At 44.9% G+C, this 17,741-nt stretch overlaps 1 protein-coding gene across 10 annotated transcripts in view; it reads left to right on the top strand.

Moving 5' to 3' along the window:
• The window catches only part of SULF2 (sulfatase 2), a 96,857-nt gene that overhangs the window by 45,900 nt on the left and 33,216 nt on the right, over positions 1-17,741 (top strand). For all 10 annotated transcript variants that reach the window (XM_065031731.1, XM_065031728.1, XM_065031733.1 and 7 more), the window contains 4 exons: positions 1,297-1,535; positions 6,955-7,194; positions 14,976-15,127; positions 17,487-17,656. In XM_065031731.1, the coding sequence (XP_064887803.1) occupies positions 1,361-1,535; positions 6,955-7,194; positions 14,976-15,127; positions 17,487-17,656 (737 nt within the window). In that variant the 5' untranslated portion in view covers positions 1,297-1,360. The remainder of the gene's footprint in view (positions 1-1,296; positions 1,536-6,954; positions 7,195-14,975; positions 15,128-17,486; positions 17,657-17,741) is intronic.

Genomic DNA, 17,741 nt, shown 5'->3' with positions numbered 1-17,741 from the left:
CTCAAGGAACAGGCACTGACAGAGATGGAGTAAAACGCGGCTGTGAAATCATCTACTGCAGGGAAAACTGTTTCCCAGGCGGCTTCAGGGGCAGAGCAGCCAATGTATTTCTCTGGGTAAAACACACTGTGCTGGCGTCTTTCTGCTCGCGCTTTTCTGCTCTTTACAAAAAGCAGATCGTCTCCCTTGTGTCATTTTTAATTGACTTTTCACTGCATTACAAGTGATCGTTGGCACCAGTCCAGGAAAGTAGGGAATTCATCAAAAACTGACTCATTGATCACTGCATCTGATGAAATAATTAGTGTTTGGTATTTTCAATACCGTTTCATACTGTTATTTTGACTTCTGGAAGCTAGAGAAAATCCCTTTATACCAGAAGATCACCGAGCAGAACTCTGATTTCAGAATTCATCAGAACGCTTATTCCTTTGTTTTGTTTTGAATCTCCTTGTAGGAATTGCTAAGAATTTAGCATTGGCTCGTTAGCGGGAGCGGGGCCCGTTAGACCCGCTCTGTTCACAAGCGGGTCCGTGTCGGGCCGTCTATTTGTGATGGAGAGGAGTCACAGACAGTGCAGAACATTGGGCCGCGTCCATTCCCAGCCATCTGCAGCAGCGGGCCTGCAAATGTGCTTGGTAATAATAATGATATTTAAAAAACCTTGGAAACCAACGAATGCTGAGGGGCTATCACACCAGCATCAGAGCTGCAGGAGACCTCAAACGGTGGCATAATAGCGAGAGCTGGGCAGCTCTGCTCTCCAGTGGCATTTGTAAGGTAATCAGCGTGTAACAGGTTTGCTGCCTGAGGATCATCTCTGAGTTTGCAAACGTGTTGTTAACTGGGTCAGTTTTACCACAGTCCTTTTTAAAAATGTGGATAAACGTGTGGTTTTCTTCCTTCAGCACCTGCGTCTTGGTGCAGTAGACAAAAAAGTAATCTCAAACCACCCCAGAACCTTAAGGGAGATCACTTTTATGTGTATCAAAGCAAACGTGAGAGTTTGATGCCCTGCTAGATGCTGACCTTGCTGCCGAAGGTGGGAACAGAGGGAGGCTTGGTTACCTGCACTGGGAACAGCTTAGGAACTGAATGTTGAAGTTTCTGCTCCGAGCTGGCACCAGGAAAACATTCAGATGCTCTGTTATGGGGGTTTTGCGTGCGTGTGGTTGTTTTCCTGTTTGTGTTTTCTTAGGTTATTTCAGATCATGTCGCTTTTTCCTTCCTTGGAGGGAACTTTGCTGTTCCTTGGGGTCAAGTATAAATAAATACTTGTTTCCTTCTCCCTTATAGGAGAACTGCAAACAACAAAGAAATAGAAGCCATTACCCGACCTTGTTCGGAGAGAACACTAAATATGGCACAGCACAGTATTGCCCTTGGATTATTCATGATGGCTGTTTTATCGCTCTTGGATGGAAGTTCAGCTTTCCTGTTAAATCAGCGGCTGAAGGGAAGGTATCAAAGAGACCGCAGAAACATCCGCCCAAACATCATCCTTGTTCTTACTGACGATCAGGATGTAGAACTTGGTAAGACATAAAGAGTTTTAGTTGGTGAGCATGGCACTGCTTTTCCTGAAGTTAGATTCTTGCATTTGAAAGAATGATCTTTTTTCAGTGTGAAAAGTTATAGGGAGAGCAAGTAGCAAAAGTTTAAACCCAAGTTTGTGTAGAAGGCACTCTCCGTGCGCCTGCGATTCGCGCGCGGCTGGGGTTTGTCTCAGGGTCGAAGTTCCCATTCGTGTGGAAAGCCGAGATCCCTGCCTTTGTCCGCACGCCCAAACCCTGCTGCTGGCGGTTCCGACTGTAACCGCGGAGCTACGTGCCAAAGCAGTCAGTTTAAAATTACGACGGGTTGTTGCGCCATGTAATTACCCGCTGTTTTGTTTAATTGCAGACATTCATTACATATAGAATTTAAATTTTAATTACATAAAAGTTACCTAATGCAGTCATACTGTTCTTGGTATTGTCCGTTTAGACGTGTGGTTAATTACTGATGAAAATGCAGAAGTTCTTTGGTGTTATTCAATGCCATGTTAATTGTTGAAGAAAGGAGATGAAGAAGAAACACATGCTTTGCCTAATGATTTGGAATAATGAGTTAACTGACAGGGTTTGGGTTTTGTTCTGTTACCTGAACAAGCTTATATTCACCGAATGTTGTCAGTAGTTAGGAGCAGTGATTAACACAAGCCAGTTTACATTAATAAATTTGCATTAGAAATATGCTTTTAAGTGAGCATAAAGCCTGGATCATGTGGAACACGAGAGCTTGTGTATGTATGTGTGGTCTGGTGGGGTTTTGACAGCCACGGCATCACATTTCTGGTATGGATGGGAAAATCAGAAAACAGACCTCGCAGAAGGAACAGGCCACAACGGCAGCATCAGTGAACCTGTGCTGTTCACACGCGTCCTCGTCTGGCCGGCGGCTCAGCCACAGCTGCGCGGTGCTCTCGCGGGCGCTTCCCGTGGGTCCGCGGCACCGCGTCTGCCGCCTCAGGGGGTCGCGTTTGGACGGTGGTGGGAGAACCTGCTGGTCAGGACCCCACCAGATACAAACGCAATTCAAACCGGTAGGGTCAGGTGTTGCTGTTGATACTTTTTAAATGGTTATTTGAATCACAAATGAAGCTGTTTCAGTAACATACAGCCAAGAGAACCTGAGTACGTTATCTTGCAGGCTCAGCAGGTGGTCCTGAAATATTTATCATCTTCTATTTTATGCTGGCCTTCTTGTTCCTGATGCGATTGGCTAAGTCCTTTGGGCAGGATATTTCTCTTTTCTGGTAGTCTTGATGCTTTCCAGTTTCAGACATAATGGGCACGTGTCCACACGAATTAGGATCCAACCAAGGAGAACCCATTTGGTGAAGCTGAGATTGGATATTTGTCATTTGCCACTAATGGCTCCGGGAGACCCGATGCTTGTTTGAATCCATTTTTATCCTTGTCTGTTGTCTGGCGAGCTGTCCAAGTCAATCAGCATTGCCGGTTGTGGGGATCGTGGTGAATGCGTTTAGGAGAGATGAAAACAAGATGCAAATTACAAATAAAAGCTGAGGAAAGCTTGGAAGCTATGAAAATATTGCAGAGAACGCTGTGCACAACTAAGACTTCAGCTGTTTCTGAGAATGTCCTTAACCGATGGGTGTTGTAGCTTTCATTGGGTTTTCTTGTGGCTACTTGTGAGGCAAAAGGGAGGACAGAGCAGTCTGAGGTGTTGTTAACAGACTTTATTTGATTTAAGATCCATTTGACAATGTACCAACAGCAGGTGGAGTTTACCAGAAGAAGAATGTAAGGTCGTCGTCCTTTCAGGAAAGCAGTAAAACTTTTTTTTTTTTTAATTTTTAATTTGCACTGCTCTCAATAATGAGTTTTATTGGGGAAACCAAACCTCAGCCTCGTATCAGAAAAGGAAAAGGCTGATGAAAAGGATGCAGAATCTCCCGGTCAAAGGAGGACGAGTGTAGGTTGTAATGGATACAGATGGGAGAAGAACTACTGAAACAACCGAAACATGCACACTCGGCTGACTGTCTTCTGATCAAAGGAGTTTTACTGACGAGCAGAATGTGCAGAACAGGAATATACTGACAAGGAGAAAGAATTAATTAGAAACAAAGGCTTTTCTTTCCCCATCAGACCCACGTACGTCCAAGTTAGTGTAGAGCTGATGTCCCCTGTGTGATGGGCTCAGCATCTCCAGTTTAATTAGGCTTGCCTGCCATATTGCTGTGGTTTAACAAATCTGCTTATTTCCTTCTCTTGTAGTTGGAGAAAGATCTGGTTATTTAGAATATATTTCAGCCAGGTTAGCAAATCTGGGCGAGGGGTGGTTTGTATGTTCCTATATCCTCCTCTGAAAAATGACAAAAGTGACAAAGAAGTTAATTTTTCGTAGTTATCACATGCAGAGATTACGGCCTTAGAGCTTGGTTAAAATTAAATATGAGGAGGAAAAAAGAGGGAATGAAGATGTCAAAAGGGTGTCTAATGAGGTTCAACTAGGATAAAAATAGAAGGCATTAGGGGCCAGTTAATGAGCATTCTGGGGTTCAGTTACATTACCTGCATGTGGATAACACTGCTTGAATTGGGCTTCAAAGTAGACTGAGTGCGTAAGGACTGAATGCTAGTTCTTCAACAGCTGGAGCTCCCTAAAACCCACGTAGCTGGTGAGTTCTGGCAGCGGAACACAGCTACTGAGACAGGCAGTGTTATTTCACAAACAGTTGGTATATTGTCTCCATTAATATCAGTCAGAATATCAGCCTTATCTCTGAAGCGAACTGTGAAGACACACTGGGCAAAATTATGGGTACCACACACATTTCAAGTGAAATTTCAACCTCGGTTTTGTTTCACTTGGAGCGAGCAGCTTGAATGTATCAAATTGATAGAACTTCCATATTTTCACAGTGGGCCAATTTTTTCTTAAATAGCTTAGAAATGTCACATTTTCCTAAATCATTTTTATTATCAGTGGTTTTGGACAGGTAGCAGAACGTTTTCCGAGTTAAATCTCGGCTCTTCAAAGCGCGACTTCCCTTGGAACACGGCTGGTGAAACCGCGGAAGGGCTCCAGCTCGACGGTGCCTGGCGGGGCTCCGGCCGCCCTGGACGCGGGACTCGCCTTCGCCGCAGAAAGCTCCGTTTCGGCTTTTTCCCACGATTCTCTGTTTGTGAGGGGCACGAGCTGAAGAAAATCAGTTTTGGTTGGCTGGTTTAATGCTGTTTAAAATATTTAAAGCTGGCCTATATAAGACTGTACAGAAGAGTCTGCTGGATTTTTACCTTCCACTGGTCTGTCACTCTGTATTAGTTCTCAGGCTTGGGAAGCAGATTAGATCATATGTTTTTGTATTAAAGACTGTTGATATATAGGGTCTTGTCATTACAGCAGTTTTATTAAAGGATGTTACTGTCCCCAAGGGGAGTCTTAACATGTACTGTTATTTATGCACAGATGCCTCCGTCATTTAAAGGGGTTGTTAAATGTATTTTAATATTGGGATGACAAAGCATTCTCTCGGTCTGTCTGTTTATGCTTGGGCTGGCTCGTGAGACAACACAGAGGAAGCGTTCACGGTTTTCAGGCTCACATAATGTATAATTGACTGTTATAATTGTTAGCTGTGGTGTTAGTGCCTTGGAGCACTAACACTGATCCCACAGCTATGGAAACAAACCGTCTTGTGTTCTTCAGAAACTTCCTTTTGATGAGTGGAGTTCAGCAAGTTCTGAGCTCAGTAACCTGCCGTGGTTCCTGTCGATGTGAGGGAGACGCGCTCTGACCTGAGAAACGCACAAACCGATGTTTTAGTTATTCGTTCCAACAGAGTGATCTCAAGAAAACTAATACCACGGGAATTTTTAGGTGAAATGACCTAGAGTAGCAATTAACCTTCCTTCATGGTGCTCGAGGGTCAGGTTTTGTATGAGGCTTATGGCCATTTTCCCTCTGGGTTTTGACTCCTGGCTATATCAATGTGCCCTGTATCAAATCAACTTACTGTTGCAATTTCATAATGAAATTCCTACCTAAAGAGCTTAGGAGAAACCTAACCCCGTTATTGACAGAAACAACAGTTCGTGCCAGATGGTTGCAGGATGCATTGATTAAAGCTGACCCATTAATCCAGCTCGGCCCGGGGTGAGTTACCCCAACCCGCTGCAGCACGACCCTTCATCCCCGTGCTGGCTGCTGCCTTTCCCTGCTCACAGCAGGCAGGGAGGTTTAGGTCTGCTCTCCTTCGCAAGGTCGTGCTGATGACAGGTATTGGTCCAAGTTCTTTGGAAAATGGAAGTTATTCCTAAATCACTCTGGTGCAGTTTTACCTTTCAGGCACCAATAGATGTGGGAACCTAGGTGTCTCTTTTCTTCTGGTCCTTGGTGTTTCTGCGTGTGGGAAGAACTCTCATATGGACCCAGATTTAGCTAGGTGGATGTCTAAGGTAAAGATCCAGTCTTTGTGCAAAGCCTTGCCTTAACCAGGAAGCAGAAAGGCCATCAGACAGCAGTGTGGCTTTTAGCAGTTGTTGGCAAAAAGACTTTTAGTCTTGTTACCCCAACTAGTCCAGTTCCCTGCTAGGTAAACTTGCTTGTTTGGTTTTAGATGATGGTTATAAACTACATGGTGTCATCTGTGCTAAGTAGTGATCTAAAAATCTAATTCTGCAGAACCAAGCCTAAGCAAATTTAGAGCGTTTTAGGTATTATCTAAATAGATCAGGTGGCCAGACAGAGCTCAGCACGCTGGTTATGGAAATTATTGTGAGGACTTTGGTTCAGGGAAAGGTCCAGAAATCAGTACCTGCTAATACCTCACATGAGGGAAAAGAACATTCCGTCTGGAGAACAGCTCTAGCAGACCCTGCTTGAGCTTGGGCTAAAGAATCTCGAGACGTCTCTTCCAGCCTCAGTGGTTCTGTGCTTACAACCTCCTGCCTTTTGCAGAAGGTTGGCACAAAAGGCAGCACATCGGGCATCTTCTGAAACCGAGGATTAAATAATGCTTAAGGAGCGTGCAAACGTTGGTCAGGGATGCTGCAGAAAGTGAATTTCACCCTCGGGCCGCATTGTCTCAGCCTAATTCACATTGTTTCAGCCTAATTCGTGCCGGTTCTTGCCTTCAGCTACTGGAACAGCACTTGCGGCTCCAGAAAGGCTGCACAGATGGTGCAGATAGTTACAGTGGTAAATCTTGAGCTTAGAGAGAAATTAAAAAAGCATTATAAACTATCTCAGCAGGTTTGAGTCAAATCTTAAGTCAGGACTTCAGTATTTGCTCCTTCTTAAAACAATGGGAGAGCTTTGCTCGAGGGGAGAGGATGATCTTTGGGTTCGCTATGAGATTACAGTGCCCTTGCTACCTGTAGTCTTAGTTAGCTCTCGTGATTGAAACAAGAAAATAACTCTGAGGTGATGTTCTTCTTCCAGGTTCTATGCAAGTGATGAATAAAACAAGGCGGATCATGGAACATGGAGGCGCTCACTTCATCAATGCCTTCGTCACAACGCCCATGTGCTGCCCTTCCCGCTCCTCCATTCTCACGGGGAAGTACGTCCACAACCACAACACCTACACGAACAACGAGAACTGTTCTTCTCCATCCTGGCAGGCGCAGCACGAAATCCGTACGTTTGCGGTGTACCTCAACAACACGGGATACCGGACGGGTAAGACCAAGGCTGCTCCATCTGAAAGCTTCTTTAGACCTGTTACTACAGAGGCTAATGTGTATAATATTGTAATTCTTTCTCATAACGGACTGAAGCTGTGGAGAACACCAGAGCCTCGGTTGTTCCTGTAGGTTTCGCTTCCTTGTACTCCAGGAAATTAAAAAGATGTGCATGCTTGAACCAAAGGTGTAGCACATGTAGAACATACCCTGCAGTATCTGAAGTGTGTAGAACAGACAAGAAGGATGCTGTGGAATCAGTAATTAGCATTTTTTCATAAAAGAGATGTGTTCATCAAAGTAGGAATACCAGAGAGGAGGCTGCTCCTGCGGGGCTTTGGGGCCGAGCTGCCAGCTGGGGGGGTCTGTGGGCAGTCCGTTCCCAGAAAGGTGTTTAGAACAAGTACCAACTGAGATCGGATGTGCTCCGGAGAAGCAAAGATCCTCCCTAGGAACAAAGTTACCGTGGGAAGGGTGTCAGAAAATACATAGCACAGGTTTCACGCCTGTTTCAGGTGTGCTGTCGCAATTGTGGGAAACTGGGCAAGAAGGACAATGTAGGTAACAAACCAAGTCAATTAATGAATTAATCTTTAGAAAAGTCAGTGTAAGCAACATCTGAATCATCACCAACTTAAAACAGTGGACGCTAGTGCTTTGACTTGGAGCAGGACATCATTAGAATAGAGAAGAAACAGAGAGATCCTGTTCCAAACACTTCTGAATGTCAGGGAGTTTCTCTGTCAAGGTTCCTGTGTGACCATGTGCAGGAAAAGGTTCAGTTCTCTGTGAACAGACACATCTCTTTCCGTGAGACAGCCTCTGGGGCGCACAGTACACGTTGCACGCCTGGGTCCTGCAGCAGCGAGCACCGAGGTTTTTCACTGGAACACAGATCTAAGCTCTCTCTTAGACATTACTTAATGAGAAAAGATTCTTTCCCATTTCCCTGGCTGGCTGAACGATTAGGTCTGAAAATCGTTGACTGATTTCAGAACATTTTGTCAGCCTTATCTGCAGTCAGGAAATGAAAAGACATGTTTATCTTATTAAATTCAACAGAATTCAGGATGGTGGGCCAGATTTGGCCTGGCAGAAGGACATTTTTGCTCCAGTGAATCTTCTGGGAGCGTTCTCTCAATTGACGTTAGGGCTGAACACGCTCGGGAAGCGCAAACGCGCCACGCGCTCTGGCCAGCTGGTTCTGGTTCGGTTCTGGTGAGCGGTGCCCGGTGGCACAGCCCTGTTACCTGTTCGCAAGGGAAAGGCTGCTCCTTGGGTGGTACTGCGTCGGTGTCTCACTCTGACGGTAAGTCCGTACTTGAGTTATGCGAAGAATTAATAAATGGCACTTGGCACCAGTCATGTTTTGAACATAGGCCTCCCGCAATGACTTGGCTCTGTCTCTGCCATTATAAAAAATTTCTTGGGAATAAAAATAATAATCATTCTTAGCACTTTCACAGGGCTTTACAGTAATTAATCAATGAGTTCATTAAAATTCAGTGACAGTCTTCCATTTCCTCCCATTAATATTAGACTAAGAAGATACAGTGGCTGACTGCATTCAAATAATTATTTTTCCATTTCACTGTCTGAGCATTTGATGTGTTAAAGTGATTTGATATTATGTTGTAAGAAGGAGGAGAAAGGCCATTGGTAAATTTTTAGTAAAGGGGGAATGAACCTGAAAAATACGGGACCAGATTTTAGGATCTGGATACACGTCAGGAGAGAAAAGATTAGTTTCCTGCTGTAGAGTTTGCTCTCCACAATAGTTCCTGGTTGCTGGTTTTTATTACATAAATACTTACAAACTTAACTGAAGTTGATACCTCTGTATAATTGCTTGGTAGGGATTAATTGGTGCCCTAAAGAGTCAAAGGTAAAGAGAAGCAGTGACAGAATCTGCAGGATGTTGTACAAGGTCTCATGCGGTGAGGAGCACCGTTGAGCACCGTGCACAGCTCAGAGCAGCATCCCCATCCCGTGCACAGCTCAGAGCAGCATCCCCATCCCGTGCACAGCTCAGAGCAGCATCCCCATCCCGTGCACAGGTCAGAGCAGCATCCCCATCCCGTGCACAGCTCAGAGCAGCATCCCCATCCCGTGCACAGCTCAGAGCAGCATCCCCATCCCGTGCACAGCTCAGAGCAGCATCCCCATCCCGTGCACAGCTCAGAGCAGCATCCCCATCCCGTGCACAGGTCAGAGCAGCATCCCCATCCCGTGCACAGGTCAGAGCAGCATCCCCATCCCGTGCACAGCTCAGAGCAGCATCCCCATCCCGTGCACAGGTCAAAGCAGCATCCCCATCCCATGCGCAGGTCAGAGCCTCCGCAGCTGATGGACAGCTGAAGGCCACTGAAAAATAATAGCTGAGTGATTTAAGAGTCAGACCTATTTTTCAGAAGTGATTTGCATGATTAGGAACCAAAGTGTTATGATATTCACCTCCAAGACATCGAGGTGACTTTTCAAAACTGGATATCAGGTTTCTGAATTATTTATCTTCAACGTAAATTAGTTTCCTTAGATCTTTTGCTCTCTGTAAAGAAATATTATCTTAGCACAATCTGTCAAATTATATCTATTAGATGGTTTGAGCCCATTAGACTTGAAAATGTTGTGGAAGACTCAGCACCGTGGCTATATCATGGTAGCTGTTAGTGCCAAAGGAAACCAAGGAGCTGTGCTGGAAAGGATGTAAGACTCCTTCCATTTAGCCCAAATCCGCTGCCTCTGTCCGTGTTGCTCCTTGTGGCACGCTTGCTCTATGAGGGTGAATTACTGAGCTGGAATATCCTGCTGATCCTCTGGAGAATGACGTTTCCAGCTCTGACTTCAGTTCTATACTGTGAGCTGGTTTCAAGTCAAACATGAATGTATCTTTTCCCTCTGTTTCTATGAATTGAGTTCTAAGTGTCATTAATTTTGCTTCAAACGTATTACATTATCTGATAACTTAAAATGAGGACACATTAAGTAGAGCTGTGGTCTCCTGAGGATTGTGCAGGGGTTGTAGAAGAGAGACTTAGACAGCTACTGTTCCTTCATCTGTCTTTGGCGTGTAGCTTTATGTTATTAAATGCACATTTTCACTGTCCCGAAGAGAGGAATCCATACACTTCTGTGAATGACGGAGTGAAACCCACGAGGCAGCCTGCAATGCAGTCAGGTGGCCCAGGAGCCCGGGATCAAGGCACCCGCAACTACACAGATGAGCCAGTGTCTGCGGCTCCTTTATGTCCAGTCATATTTTGTTTCCCTAAATCTGTCTGTTTTCAACAGGAAATGTTGTAGATTGTGAAAGACACCTCATCTCTTGCTTTCCCCCAACTATAATGTACTTTTCTGATAGGATGCCAATGGTAGCATTTAAAGTGTAATGGCTTTGTCAGCTGATTTATTGTTTCAAGCAAGAAATAATTCATAGCTTGATATTTCTTCAGAAATAGGATTATCATTTCATAGCATTCAAAACAGCTAAAAGCTAAACAGAATATTTGCACATTTAAAAAACACTTGGTTTAGCTCTTTGATGATGGCAGTACTTAGGAGAACCTCTTGACTTACTTTTTTGTCTTCCGATGCCATTTGTGTTCAATATTCTGTAGCTTACAAGGCAAAAATTAGAAGAGGTTTCCTCCATCTTGCTCCAATTTAAGATGATCTTTGTTTATCCAGCTCGCAGTTTAAGTCCTTGTGGTATCTTCTTGCATTCTTTTGCTTTACTTTTCTAGAATGCTGGGGGGTTTGCAGAAGTTTTTCAAATCATAATATTTAACTTGGTGGTGTAATTACTGAATACAGGCTTGCCAGGCTCTCCTTCCCAGGTGCCCGAAGGCCGGGGTGCTCTGTGTGGCTGCGTTGTGTCGGCTGTGCCGCAGGCGTTAGGGAGAAGGGCTTCGGCCCCGGTTCCTCTGGGAATTCGCTCACCTGAGGAGGACAAGCGCGACTTGGCTCGGCACCAGCATCCTTCTGTTCAGCTCCTTGTTGGCCATTTCCAGATATTTGGTTTGAGCCCTTTTGTTTTATTTGGCTGCATCTGCTCCCCTTCAGCCCGTTCCCTGATTCATGAGAGAGATCTTGGCACCGACCCTTGGCCACAAGTGAGGAATGTGCAATGCAAATTCAGGAAGAGGAGCAAAGGTGTCCCAGAGGTCACTGTGCGTTGCCTTTGTCCTGCCCCTGGCACAGCCAGAAAGCCTGGAGCTGTTTAACCGCCGTGGTTACCGGTCACTGTGCTACACGGTTGTTACAACTGTTATGTTTCATGAATTGCAACGGTATTTTTAATTTCAGTTAGAGAGGGGAACTGTGCATGTAGAGGCTCTTGCCTTTAGTGCTGCTGTTTCTGTGTCCCTGTGGTGGTGGACAGAGAATGTGATCTTGACAATTTTGTGCTATCAGTGTACTGTAGTTAGAGAAGAATTGAGCCACCATGGGCAATAGACTAAGATAAAGTATTTGTCTGTCCTTAGTCTAGCTGGTTAAGTGCTTCCATGAATTAATAATTTCAAGGACGGTTGTAGATGTACGAAAGAAAAGAAATACTAAAAAGTACTGGAGCCCAGTGTCCCTTAGGATCCTGAAACCAATGGAACTAAAGGGATCTGAGAACAAAATGGGGTCTTAAGCCCCTCTTTTCCTCCTTAAAAGTGCTGTAACATTTAGGAACTCACTGTTTATTTTATGTGCTGGCTGGGTTATTGATACTAACGCTGCATCATCTGATCTTGGCAGTAGGGGCACATCTGCTGTCACGAAAGGTGCCAGCTGGGTCCGTTTTGTTCAGGTGATTGCAGCACTTAGAAGTTACTGATTTGTGGAAGATCTTGTCAGTTATTTTGGTAGCTGATGAGAACTGTTGTCTCTTGAAAAATCTTTCCAATGGAACCAAACTTAAATACTAATTCACAGGGGTTTATCTCGGAGCCCCCGTACTTCTGCTGTGAAGCCATTGATTTCAGCGCGTTCGCTCCGCTGTACTTTGTCGGTAAGGGCGTACGATGTGAGGGCGAAGCTGCCTTGACCTTTGGGCTGACTGCTGGTTCCTCGGGGGCTCAGCCGTGCCGGGGGTGCTTTCCATCCGCTTTCCTCCCATTGTCTCTTGGAGGACACAAAGTACCAAAGTCGCTTTTGCTGGATGTACAGCAGCAATAAGATCAGAAATGCCTCCCCCGACCTTGATCCAAAACTAAGGGATTGTTCAAATGTAGCTGATTGTTCAGCTTTGAGCTGGGTGCATCCCAAGTTGTCTGGTTTCAATTGAATGCAGAGTTTTGTGAATATCCTTTGTAGATGGATTTTAGTTGTGTTATGTATTTTTAGGTAGGTATAAGGAAAAGAATTAGAGTTTTAAAAAAGGAAAAAAACCAAAACCAACAAACTTGTAGAGTTTGGTAGATGGTATGGATAGAAGATAGAACTGGCTTGAACGGTTCCAGTGGTGGTAAATTACGCCTGGATGTCTGGTTTTTTGATTGCACTTTTACACTACATTTGACAATATATCAGGGCTGCTTTTTAAGCAGCGAGCTGTGGCTTCGGTGTGTCTGCAGTTGTGTCACATTCAGAGCAGAGCTTTGTAGTAATTGACAGCACAGGGAAAATTCCTTTGCGTGCAACTTTTTCCTTAGAGGAAGAGTTTGCAAACAAAAGTTCCCCCTGTAGCAGAGAACGTTCCAGGTGCGTCTCAGCGAAGGGCAGGACGCTCAGATGAGAACCTTGGGGTGTTATGCGCCCCACAGAAGCCGTGACAGTGCACAGAGGACTCGGTTCTTGTGTATCTGTCATATGCAGGCTTCAGAGAAACTACATTGTGTGGTATTTAACGCAAAGGAAAATCATGTTCTTAATGCATTTATTTAAAACAGCCCCTCGGATATTTTTTAATGATAGTTTCATAGACTGGGTATAGGAACGTGGTTGACGTATCAAACAGCAGCCTCTGTGGATGTTTATTAATGGAATCTTGGAGCGGTTTGAAATTGGATGTACCAAAGGCGTGTGTGCTCCAGCGAGCATCTGTCTCTGGTGGTGAACTGATCTGAGAGGAGACATTGTGTTAGAGAGAGTCTTCTTAATCCCAAATCAAAGTCTTTCACCAGCATCAAGAGAGATTTATTGTAGCCCGATATTTTGTAGTGCAGATGAGCGATGTTTAGAAGTTTCGGAATAACAACCTTTCAAATGGCTGAGAAGGAGCTGGGGGGGGAATAAAAATATGTGAAATGGAAGATTAGAAGCAGCAGAGAAAATTATTTAAAGCCCTTTGACATCCATGAAGGTTATAAAGATATCCTGAGTGTAAAATGGGGGTATGCAAAAGGTGCTGGAAGGAACTCCCACCAGCCTTTCCTTTTGTGCCTCTGCAGAATAACAATGAAGCAGTTTTTAGAGAATGCCTTTTCCTGAGCTCTTCAGCTGGCTCGGCCAAAGGTCTTCAGAACAGATCGGTTCCCATGAGGAGAAAAGCTAAATGTGTTTGGCTGTAATGTGTTGAGTGGGGGACGAAGCTGTGCCCGGTCACGCCTGCTGCCGGTGCGGGGCGTCCAGCCCGCGTCCCTCTGCGTGGGTTGCTGACCCGTGGCCGCTGTAGCCGCCTCGGACAGGCGTGCAGTGCACAATGTGCTTTCTCCCTGTAAACGTATTTCATTCTATTCCACTGTATTATTATGTTGCTAATATGTTGTCCTTATAGAAGGACACTGATAGACAGCCAGTGTGAGATGCCGCAGATAGTATGTGCCTCTGCATTAAAAGTATTTGGAATGGCAGGTGGAACAAGTGTAAAGGTCTCTGTGCTGGTTGCTGTGGCAATGCTAACTTGTATTCCTAGACCATCGGAAAGCTGAGATCCAACTCTGCTGGTGGAAATTCAGGTGTGGAATCACAGTGCAGTATGCAGACCCAAGAGCAGAGTTTTGCCTTTAAGCTTTAAAAAAGCCTAGCTAGATGAATGGAGTCTTCCAGTGTCATTTATCCTGTAATTACATAGTGATGATATAACATATAAACCAGTACTGAAAAATATGTTCCTTTGAATTATTTATTTTTTTACTGGCCTGGTGTGAAAGCATCATTGGGTACATCATGTACTTTAGAGAATTTGCGTTCTTCTCATAGAAATCCAATGCTTTTCATTTTCCTCAGCCACCCTGTGGAAGATAGCGGCTGTGTGTGCACGTGTGGCTGTGAGCGAGGCCAGCGCACGCGGCGTTCCCCGGCGGCTCCGGCGCCCGCCCGGCGTCTCTGGGAATCCGTGTGGTTCCGCGCTGCGCCACCAGGCAGGCTGCTGCTGCATTTCTGTGCAGCGCGGGTGAAGTCCCGTCGTGTTCGTGGTGCTCGTCGGTCATCATCTCTCCCAGGCCAGCTCCTGCTAGCGACGTCGCTGCTGCTGCCGGTCCATTAGCTGGAGATGGCCCGGGTGGCTGTAACCACATGAAAAACGTGGCTAAATGGTGTGATTCAGAGTAGGATGAGATAATGTAGCAATGGCACTGTTTTAAGTGTTCTCTGTTTTCTCCATCTGACTCTGCATCAGGCACTAAAGCAGATATGATGGTAATTGTGGTCCAGTTCCTCTCATAGGTAGTCAGGCTGTAAATCAAACGATCTGCATTACAGAGCTCTGAAATAACCATGGGCAAACTTGGAACTCACCGTGAATGTATCTGAATGAAAACAAAACTTCTCTTGGAAGAGGTTAAATGTGGTGTCTTTGAAGTTTTCTGTTACACCTTCTTACCGTGCCTCTGCTCTCTCTACTCCCAGCTTTCTTTGGGAAGTACCTCAATGAATACAATGGTTCCTATGTGCCCCCTGGCTGGAAGGAATGGGTCGGATTGCTTAAAAACTCTCGGTTTTACAACTACACACTCTGTAGAAATGGAGTGAAGGAGAAGCATGGATTCGACTACTCCAGGGTAGGTCCTATTGGTTTGTTTCTATTTCTTTAACATTGGGAGGCGACTGCAAGAAAGCTGCGATTTATGGTTTCGGTCTAAGCGGAGAGTTATCTTCGTACTCGGAAGCTGCTGCGTGTAGCATTAGCCGTAACCCAACAGGCATCGCGTTTGGACTCTGCTTTACCTTCCATTCCAGAGAGTCGTGTTACTGAAACATTGTTAGCAGCACCGGAGACAAACAAAACATCCTGTGACTGTGTTATGGGCTGAAATGTGGAAATCGATTTAAATGCACTGTTTCTGTGCTTCATATTTTCATTGTTGTGTGCTGAGTCTGATTGCCCTGTATTCCCCGGTACAGAACTGACTTCAGTGGAGTTACACAGCATCAATGTGATGAGAATCCAGTTCCAGCTGGTTCCGTCTTTCTATGTTAGTTTAAGGAACTTGTTTCGTAGCTGCAATATGATAGAGAATTCGTAATATCGTGGTATATCTTATGATAATTTTGAATGAGTGGAGAATCAAAGTATTAAATTGACATCTGCATGCATTGTTACAGGTGTGTACGTTTCCTAATCTCCTTGCAGAGAAGTTGTAGCTGGGCCAAACTTACCAAAACGCTTGATCGTCGTTGTCAACCACAGTACCATTTTCTGCCTGTCTCGCACACGGCTCAATTACCTGTTTGCACTCAGGACTGTGTTATTGCAGCTAAATGTGTGGACTTGCCAAAGGGTCCAGCATTTGTGATTCCTAAAATGGCCTGGATTTTCCCTGAAGTGTGAGGATGAGTAAATTTAGCCATAAGTGGCTGTTGTTTTTGTAGTCTATAATTACAACTGGATGTGTTAAATAGGGATTCAGTTGGATTCCTCTTACTGAACACAAATCCTGCCTCCATATTTGTGTTTCATTAGCAATGTGTTCACAGTCCGTTTTCCCCTTAAAAGGCTGATGTCTATATGACTTTCCCCGTTCCCCTCCCCTATTCGCTGTTTTTAATTAATGTGCTTTGTGTTGAAAGATAAAATGTTACAGGCTTCTAGGGTTTCCCTTTGTGTCTCCAGCTGGTAAGGCGAAGGGGCAACCGATGGACAGAGTGATTCTTTCTGTTTCGTTTCCTTTCTGAGCTGTGCAGAGGGGGGCGGCTCATTTTCCCAGCCGTGTGCTGCAGGCGTGGTGGAAACCTGTCCCACGCGGGGCCGGGGGCCCACGGGGAGCTCTGTGTCCCGGTATCCTCAGCCCTGTTTGGCGTGTACAGTGCTTGGAAATGTTTAGGTTTTCGTTTGGTTTCATTTTTCTTACCAAGTCTGATTAGAAGTTAAATGTTTTTATAATCTTCATATTTTTGCGTAACACACAGCTCCGGCAGTAAACAGATGATCATGTGCAGAGCAACAGCACTGGAGCTCAAATGAACCAACAGAAGCTGAAATACAAAACTGCTTCTCTTTCTTTCCTGCCATTATTGTTGCTGGAAATTTAATTTTCCAGCAACAAACAGTATAATCAGATTAATTTTCAGCCCTATCTACTTGACATAGTTAATGTTAATTATGTGCCAGTGGAAAACTAGGAAAAAAACCATCACTGATGCTGTCCTCCAAAGCAGCTGCTAAGCGCTGGATATCAAACCTTTGCAAATTCTTTCAGATTTTGAAACAGGGTATGTTCTACTTTGAGTTTTCAGTTTCTTTCAGCTTTTGCCGATGGCTTGTTTTAGTTTTCTTAATGATGCAGCCTGAGAGAGAACGTGGTTTGTCGTGAAAAACAGTCTCAATCCACGCGGCTCCCGCGGGTACCAGGAGAAGGAAGCGACGCTCTGTCAGGCCGGCACCGCCTCTGTAACACTGAATGCGATTTTGGGTCCCATTAGCCCAGCATTTGCTGGTTTGAGTGGCTCCAGGTTCAGAGGGAGGTTAAGAGAAGTGAACACGGAGCCATTTGAATTTCCAAAGCACTGTTACGATGTGAGGTCAGACTGTACACCCTAAAGATACCAACGCCAAAAAACAAAGAAATTGACCTGTGATTTTCTATTTTTTAATTAATACCTTGTCATTGTATTTAGTGTCGTGTTCTTCATAATGTAATTACACACTCTGGGGAGAAAGAGTCCTATGTGATCCTCTTTAATGTAATTCATTTCTGGAAGGAAGCTGTTGCTTTTCATATTTCTAGGCAGTGAAGAAACAACTCTTTTGGTTCAGTTTTGAAGTGGTAACATCTGCACCGAACTCCCTCCTCCTCCCGCTCTGAGCGGAGCAGCCTCTTCTCCAGTTTCTTGTGATACCCCAGACCTCCCGTTCCCATCCCATCCCCAGCTCGACATTATTTTTCGGATATCTCGTTATACTTTTGCTTCTCATTACAGGATTACCTGACGGATCTGATTACCAATGACAGCATCACCTTCTTCAGGATCTCCAAGAAGATGTATCCGCACAGGCCCGTGCTGATGGTGATAAGCCACGCTGCTCCCCACGGCCCGGAAGATTCGGCCCCTCAGTACTCGCATCTCTTTCCTAACGCCTCCCAGCACATGTAAGGACAATACAACCCTTTCATTGCCAGGTTCAGGGAACAATGTTCGCTTTATAATGCGCTTGGCGTAAGTTTGTCACAAAAC

Source organism: Columba livia, chromosome 16, assembly GCF_036013475.1.
Source record: "Columba livia isolate bColLiv1 breed racing homer chromosome 16, bColLiv1.pat.W.v2, whole genome shotgun sequence".
NCBI lineage: Eukaryota > Metazoa > Chordata > Aves > Columbiformes > Columbidae > Columba > Columba livia.
Note: the sequence above shows the minus strand (reverse complement) of the source record. Positions and strands in the feature narration are given on the sequence as shown.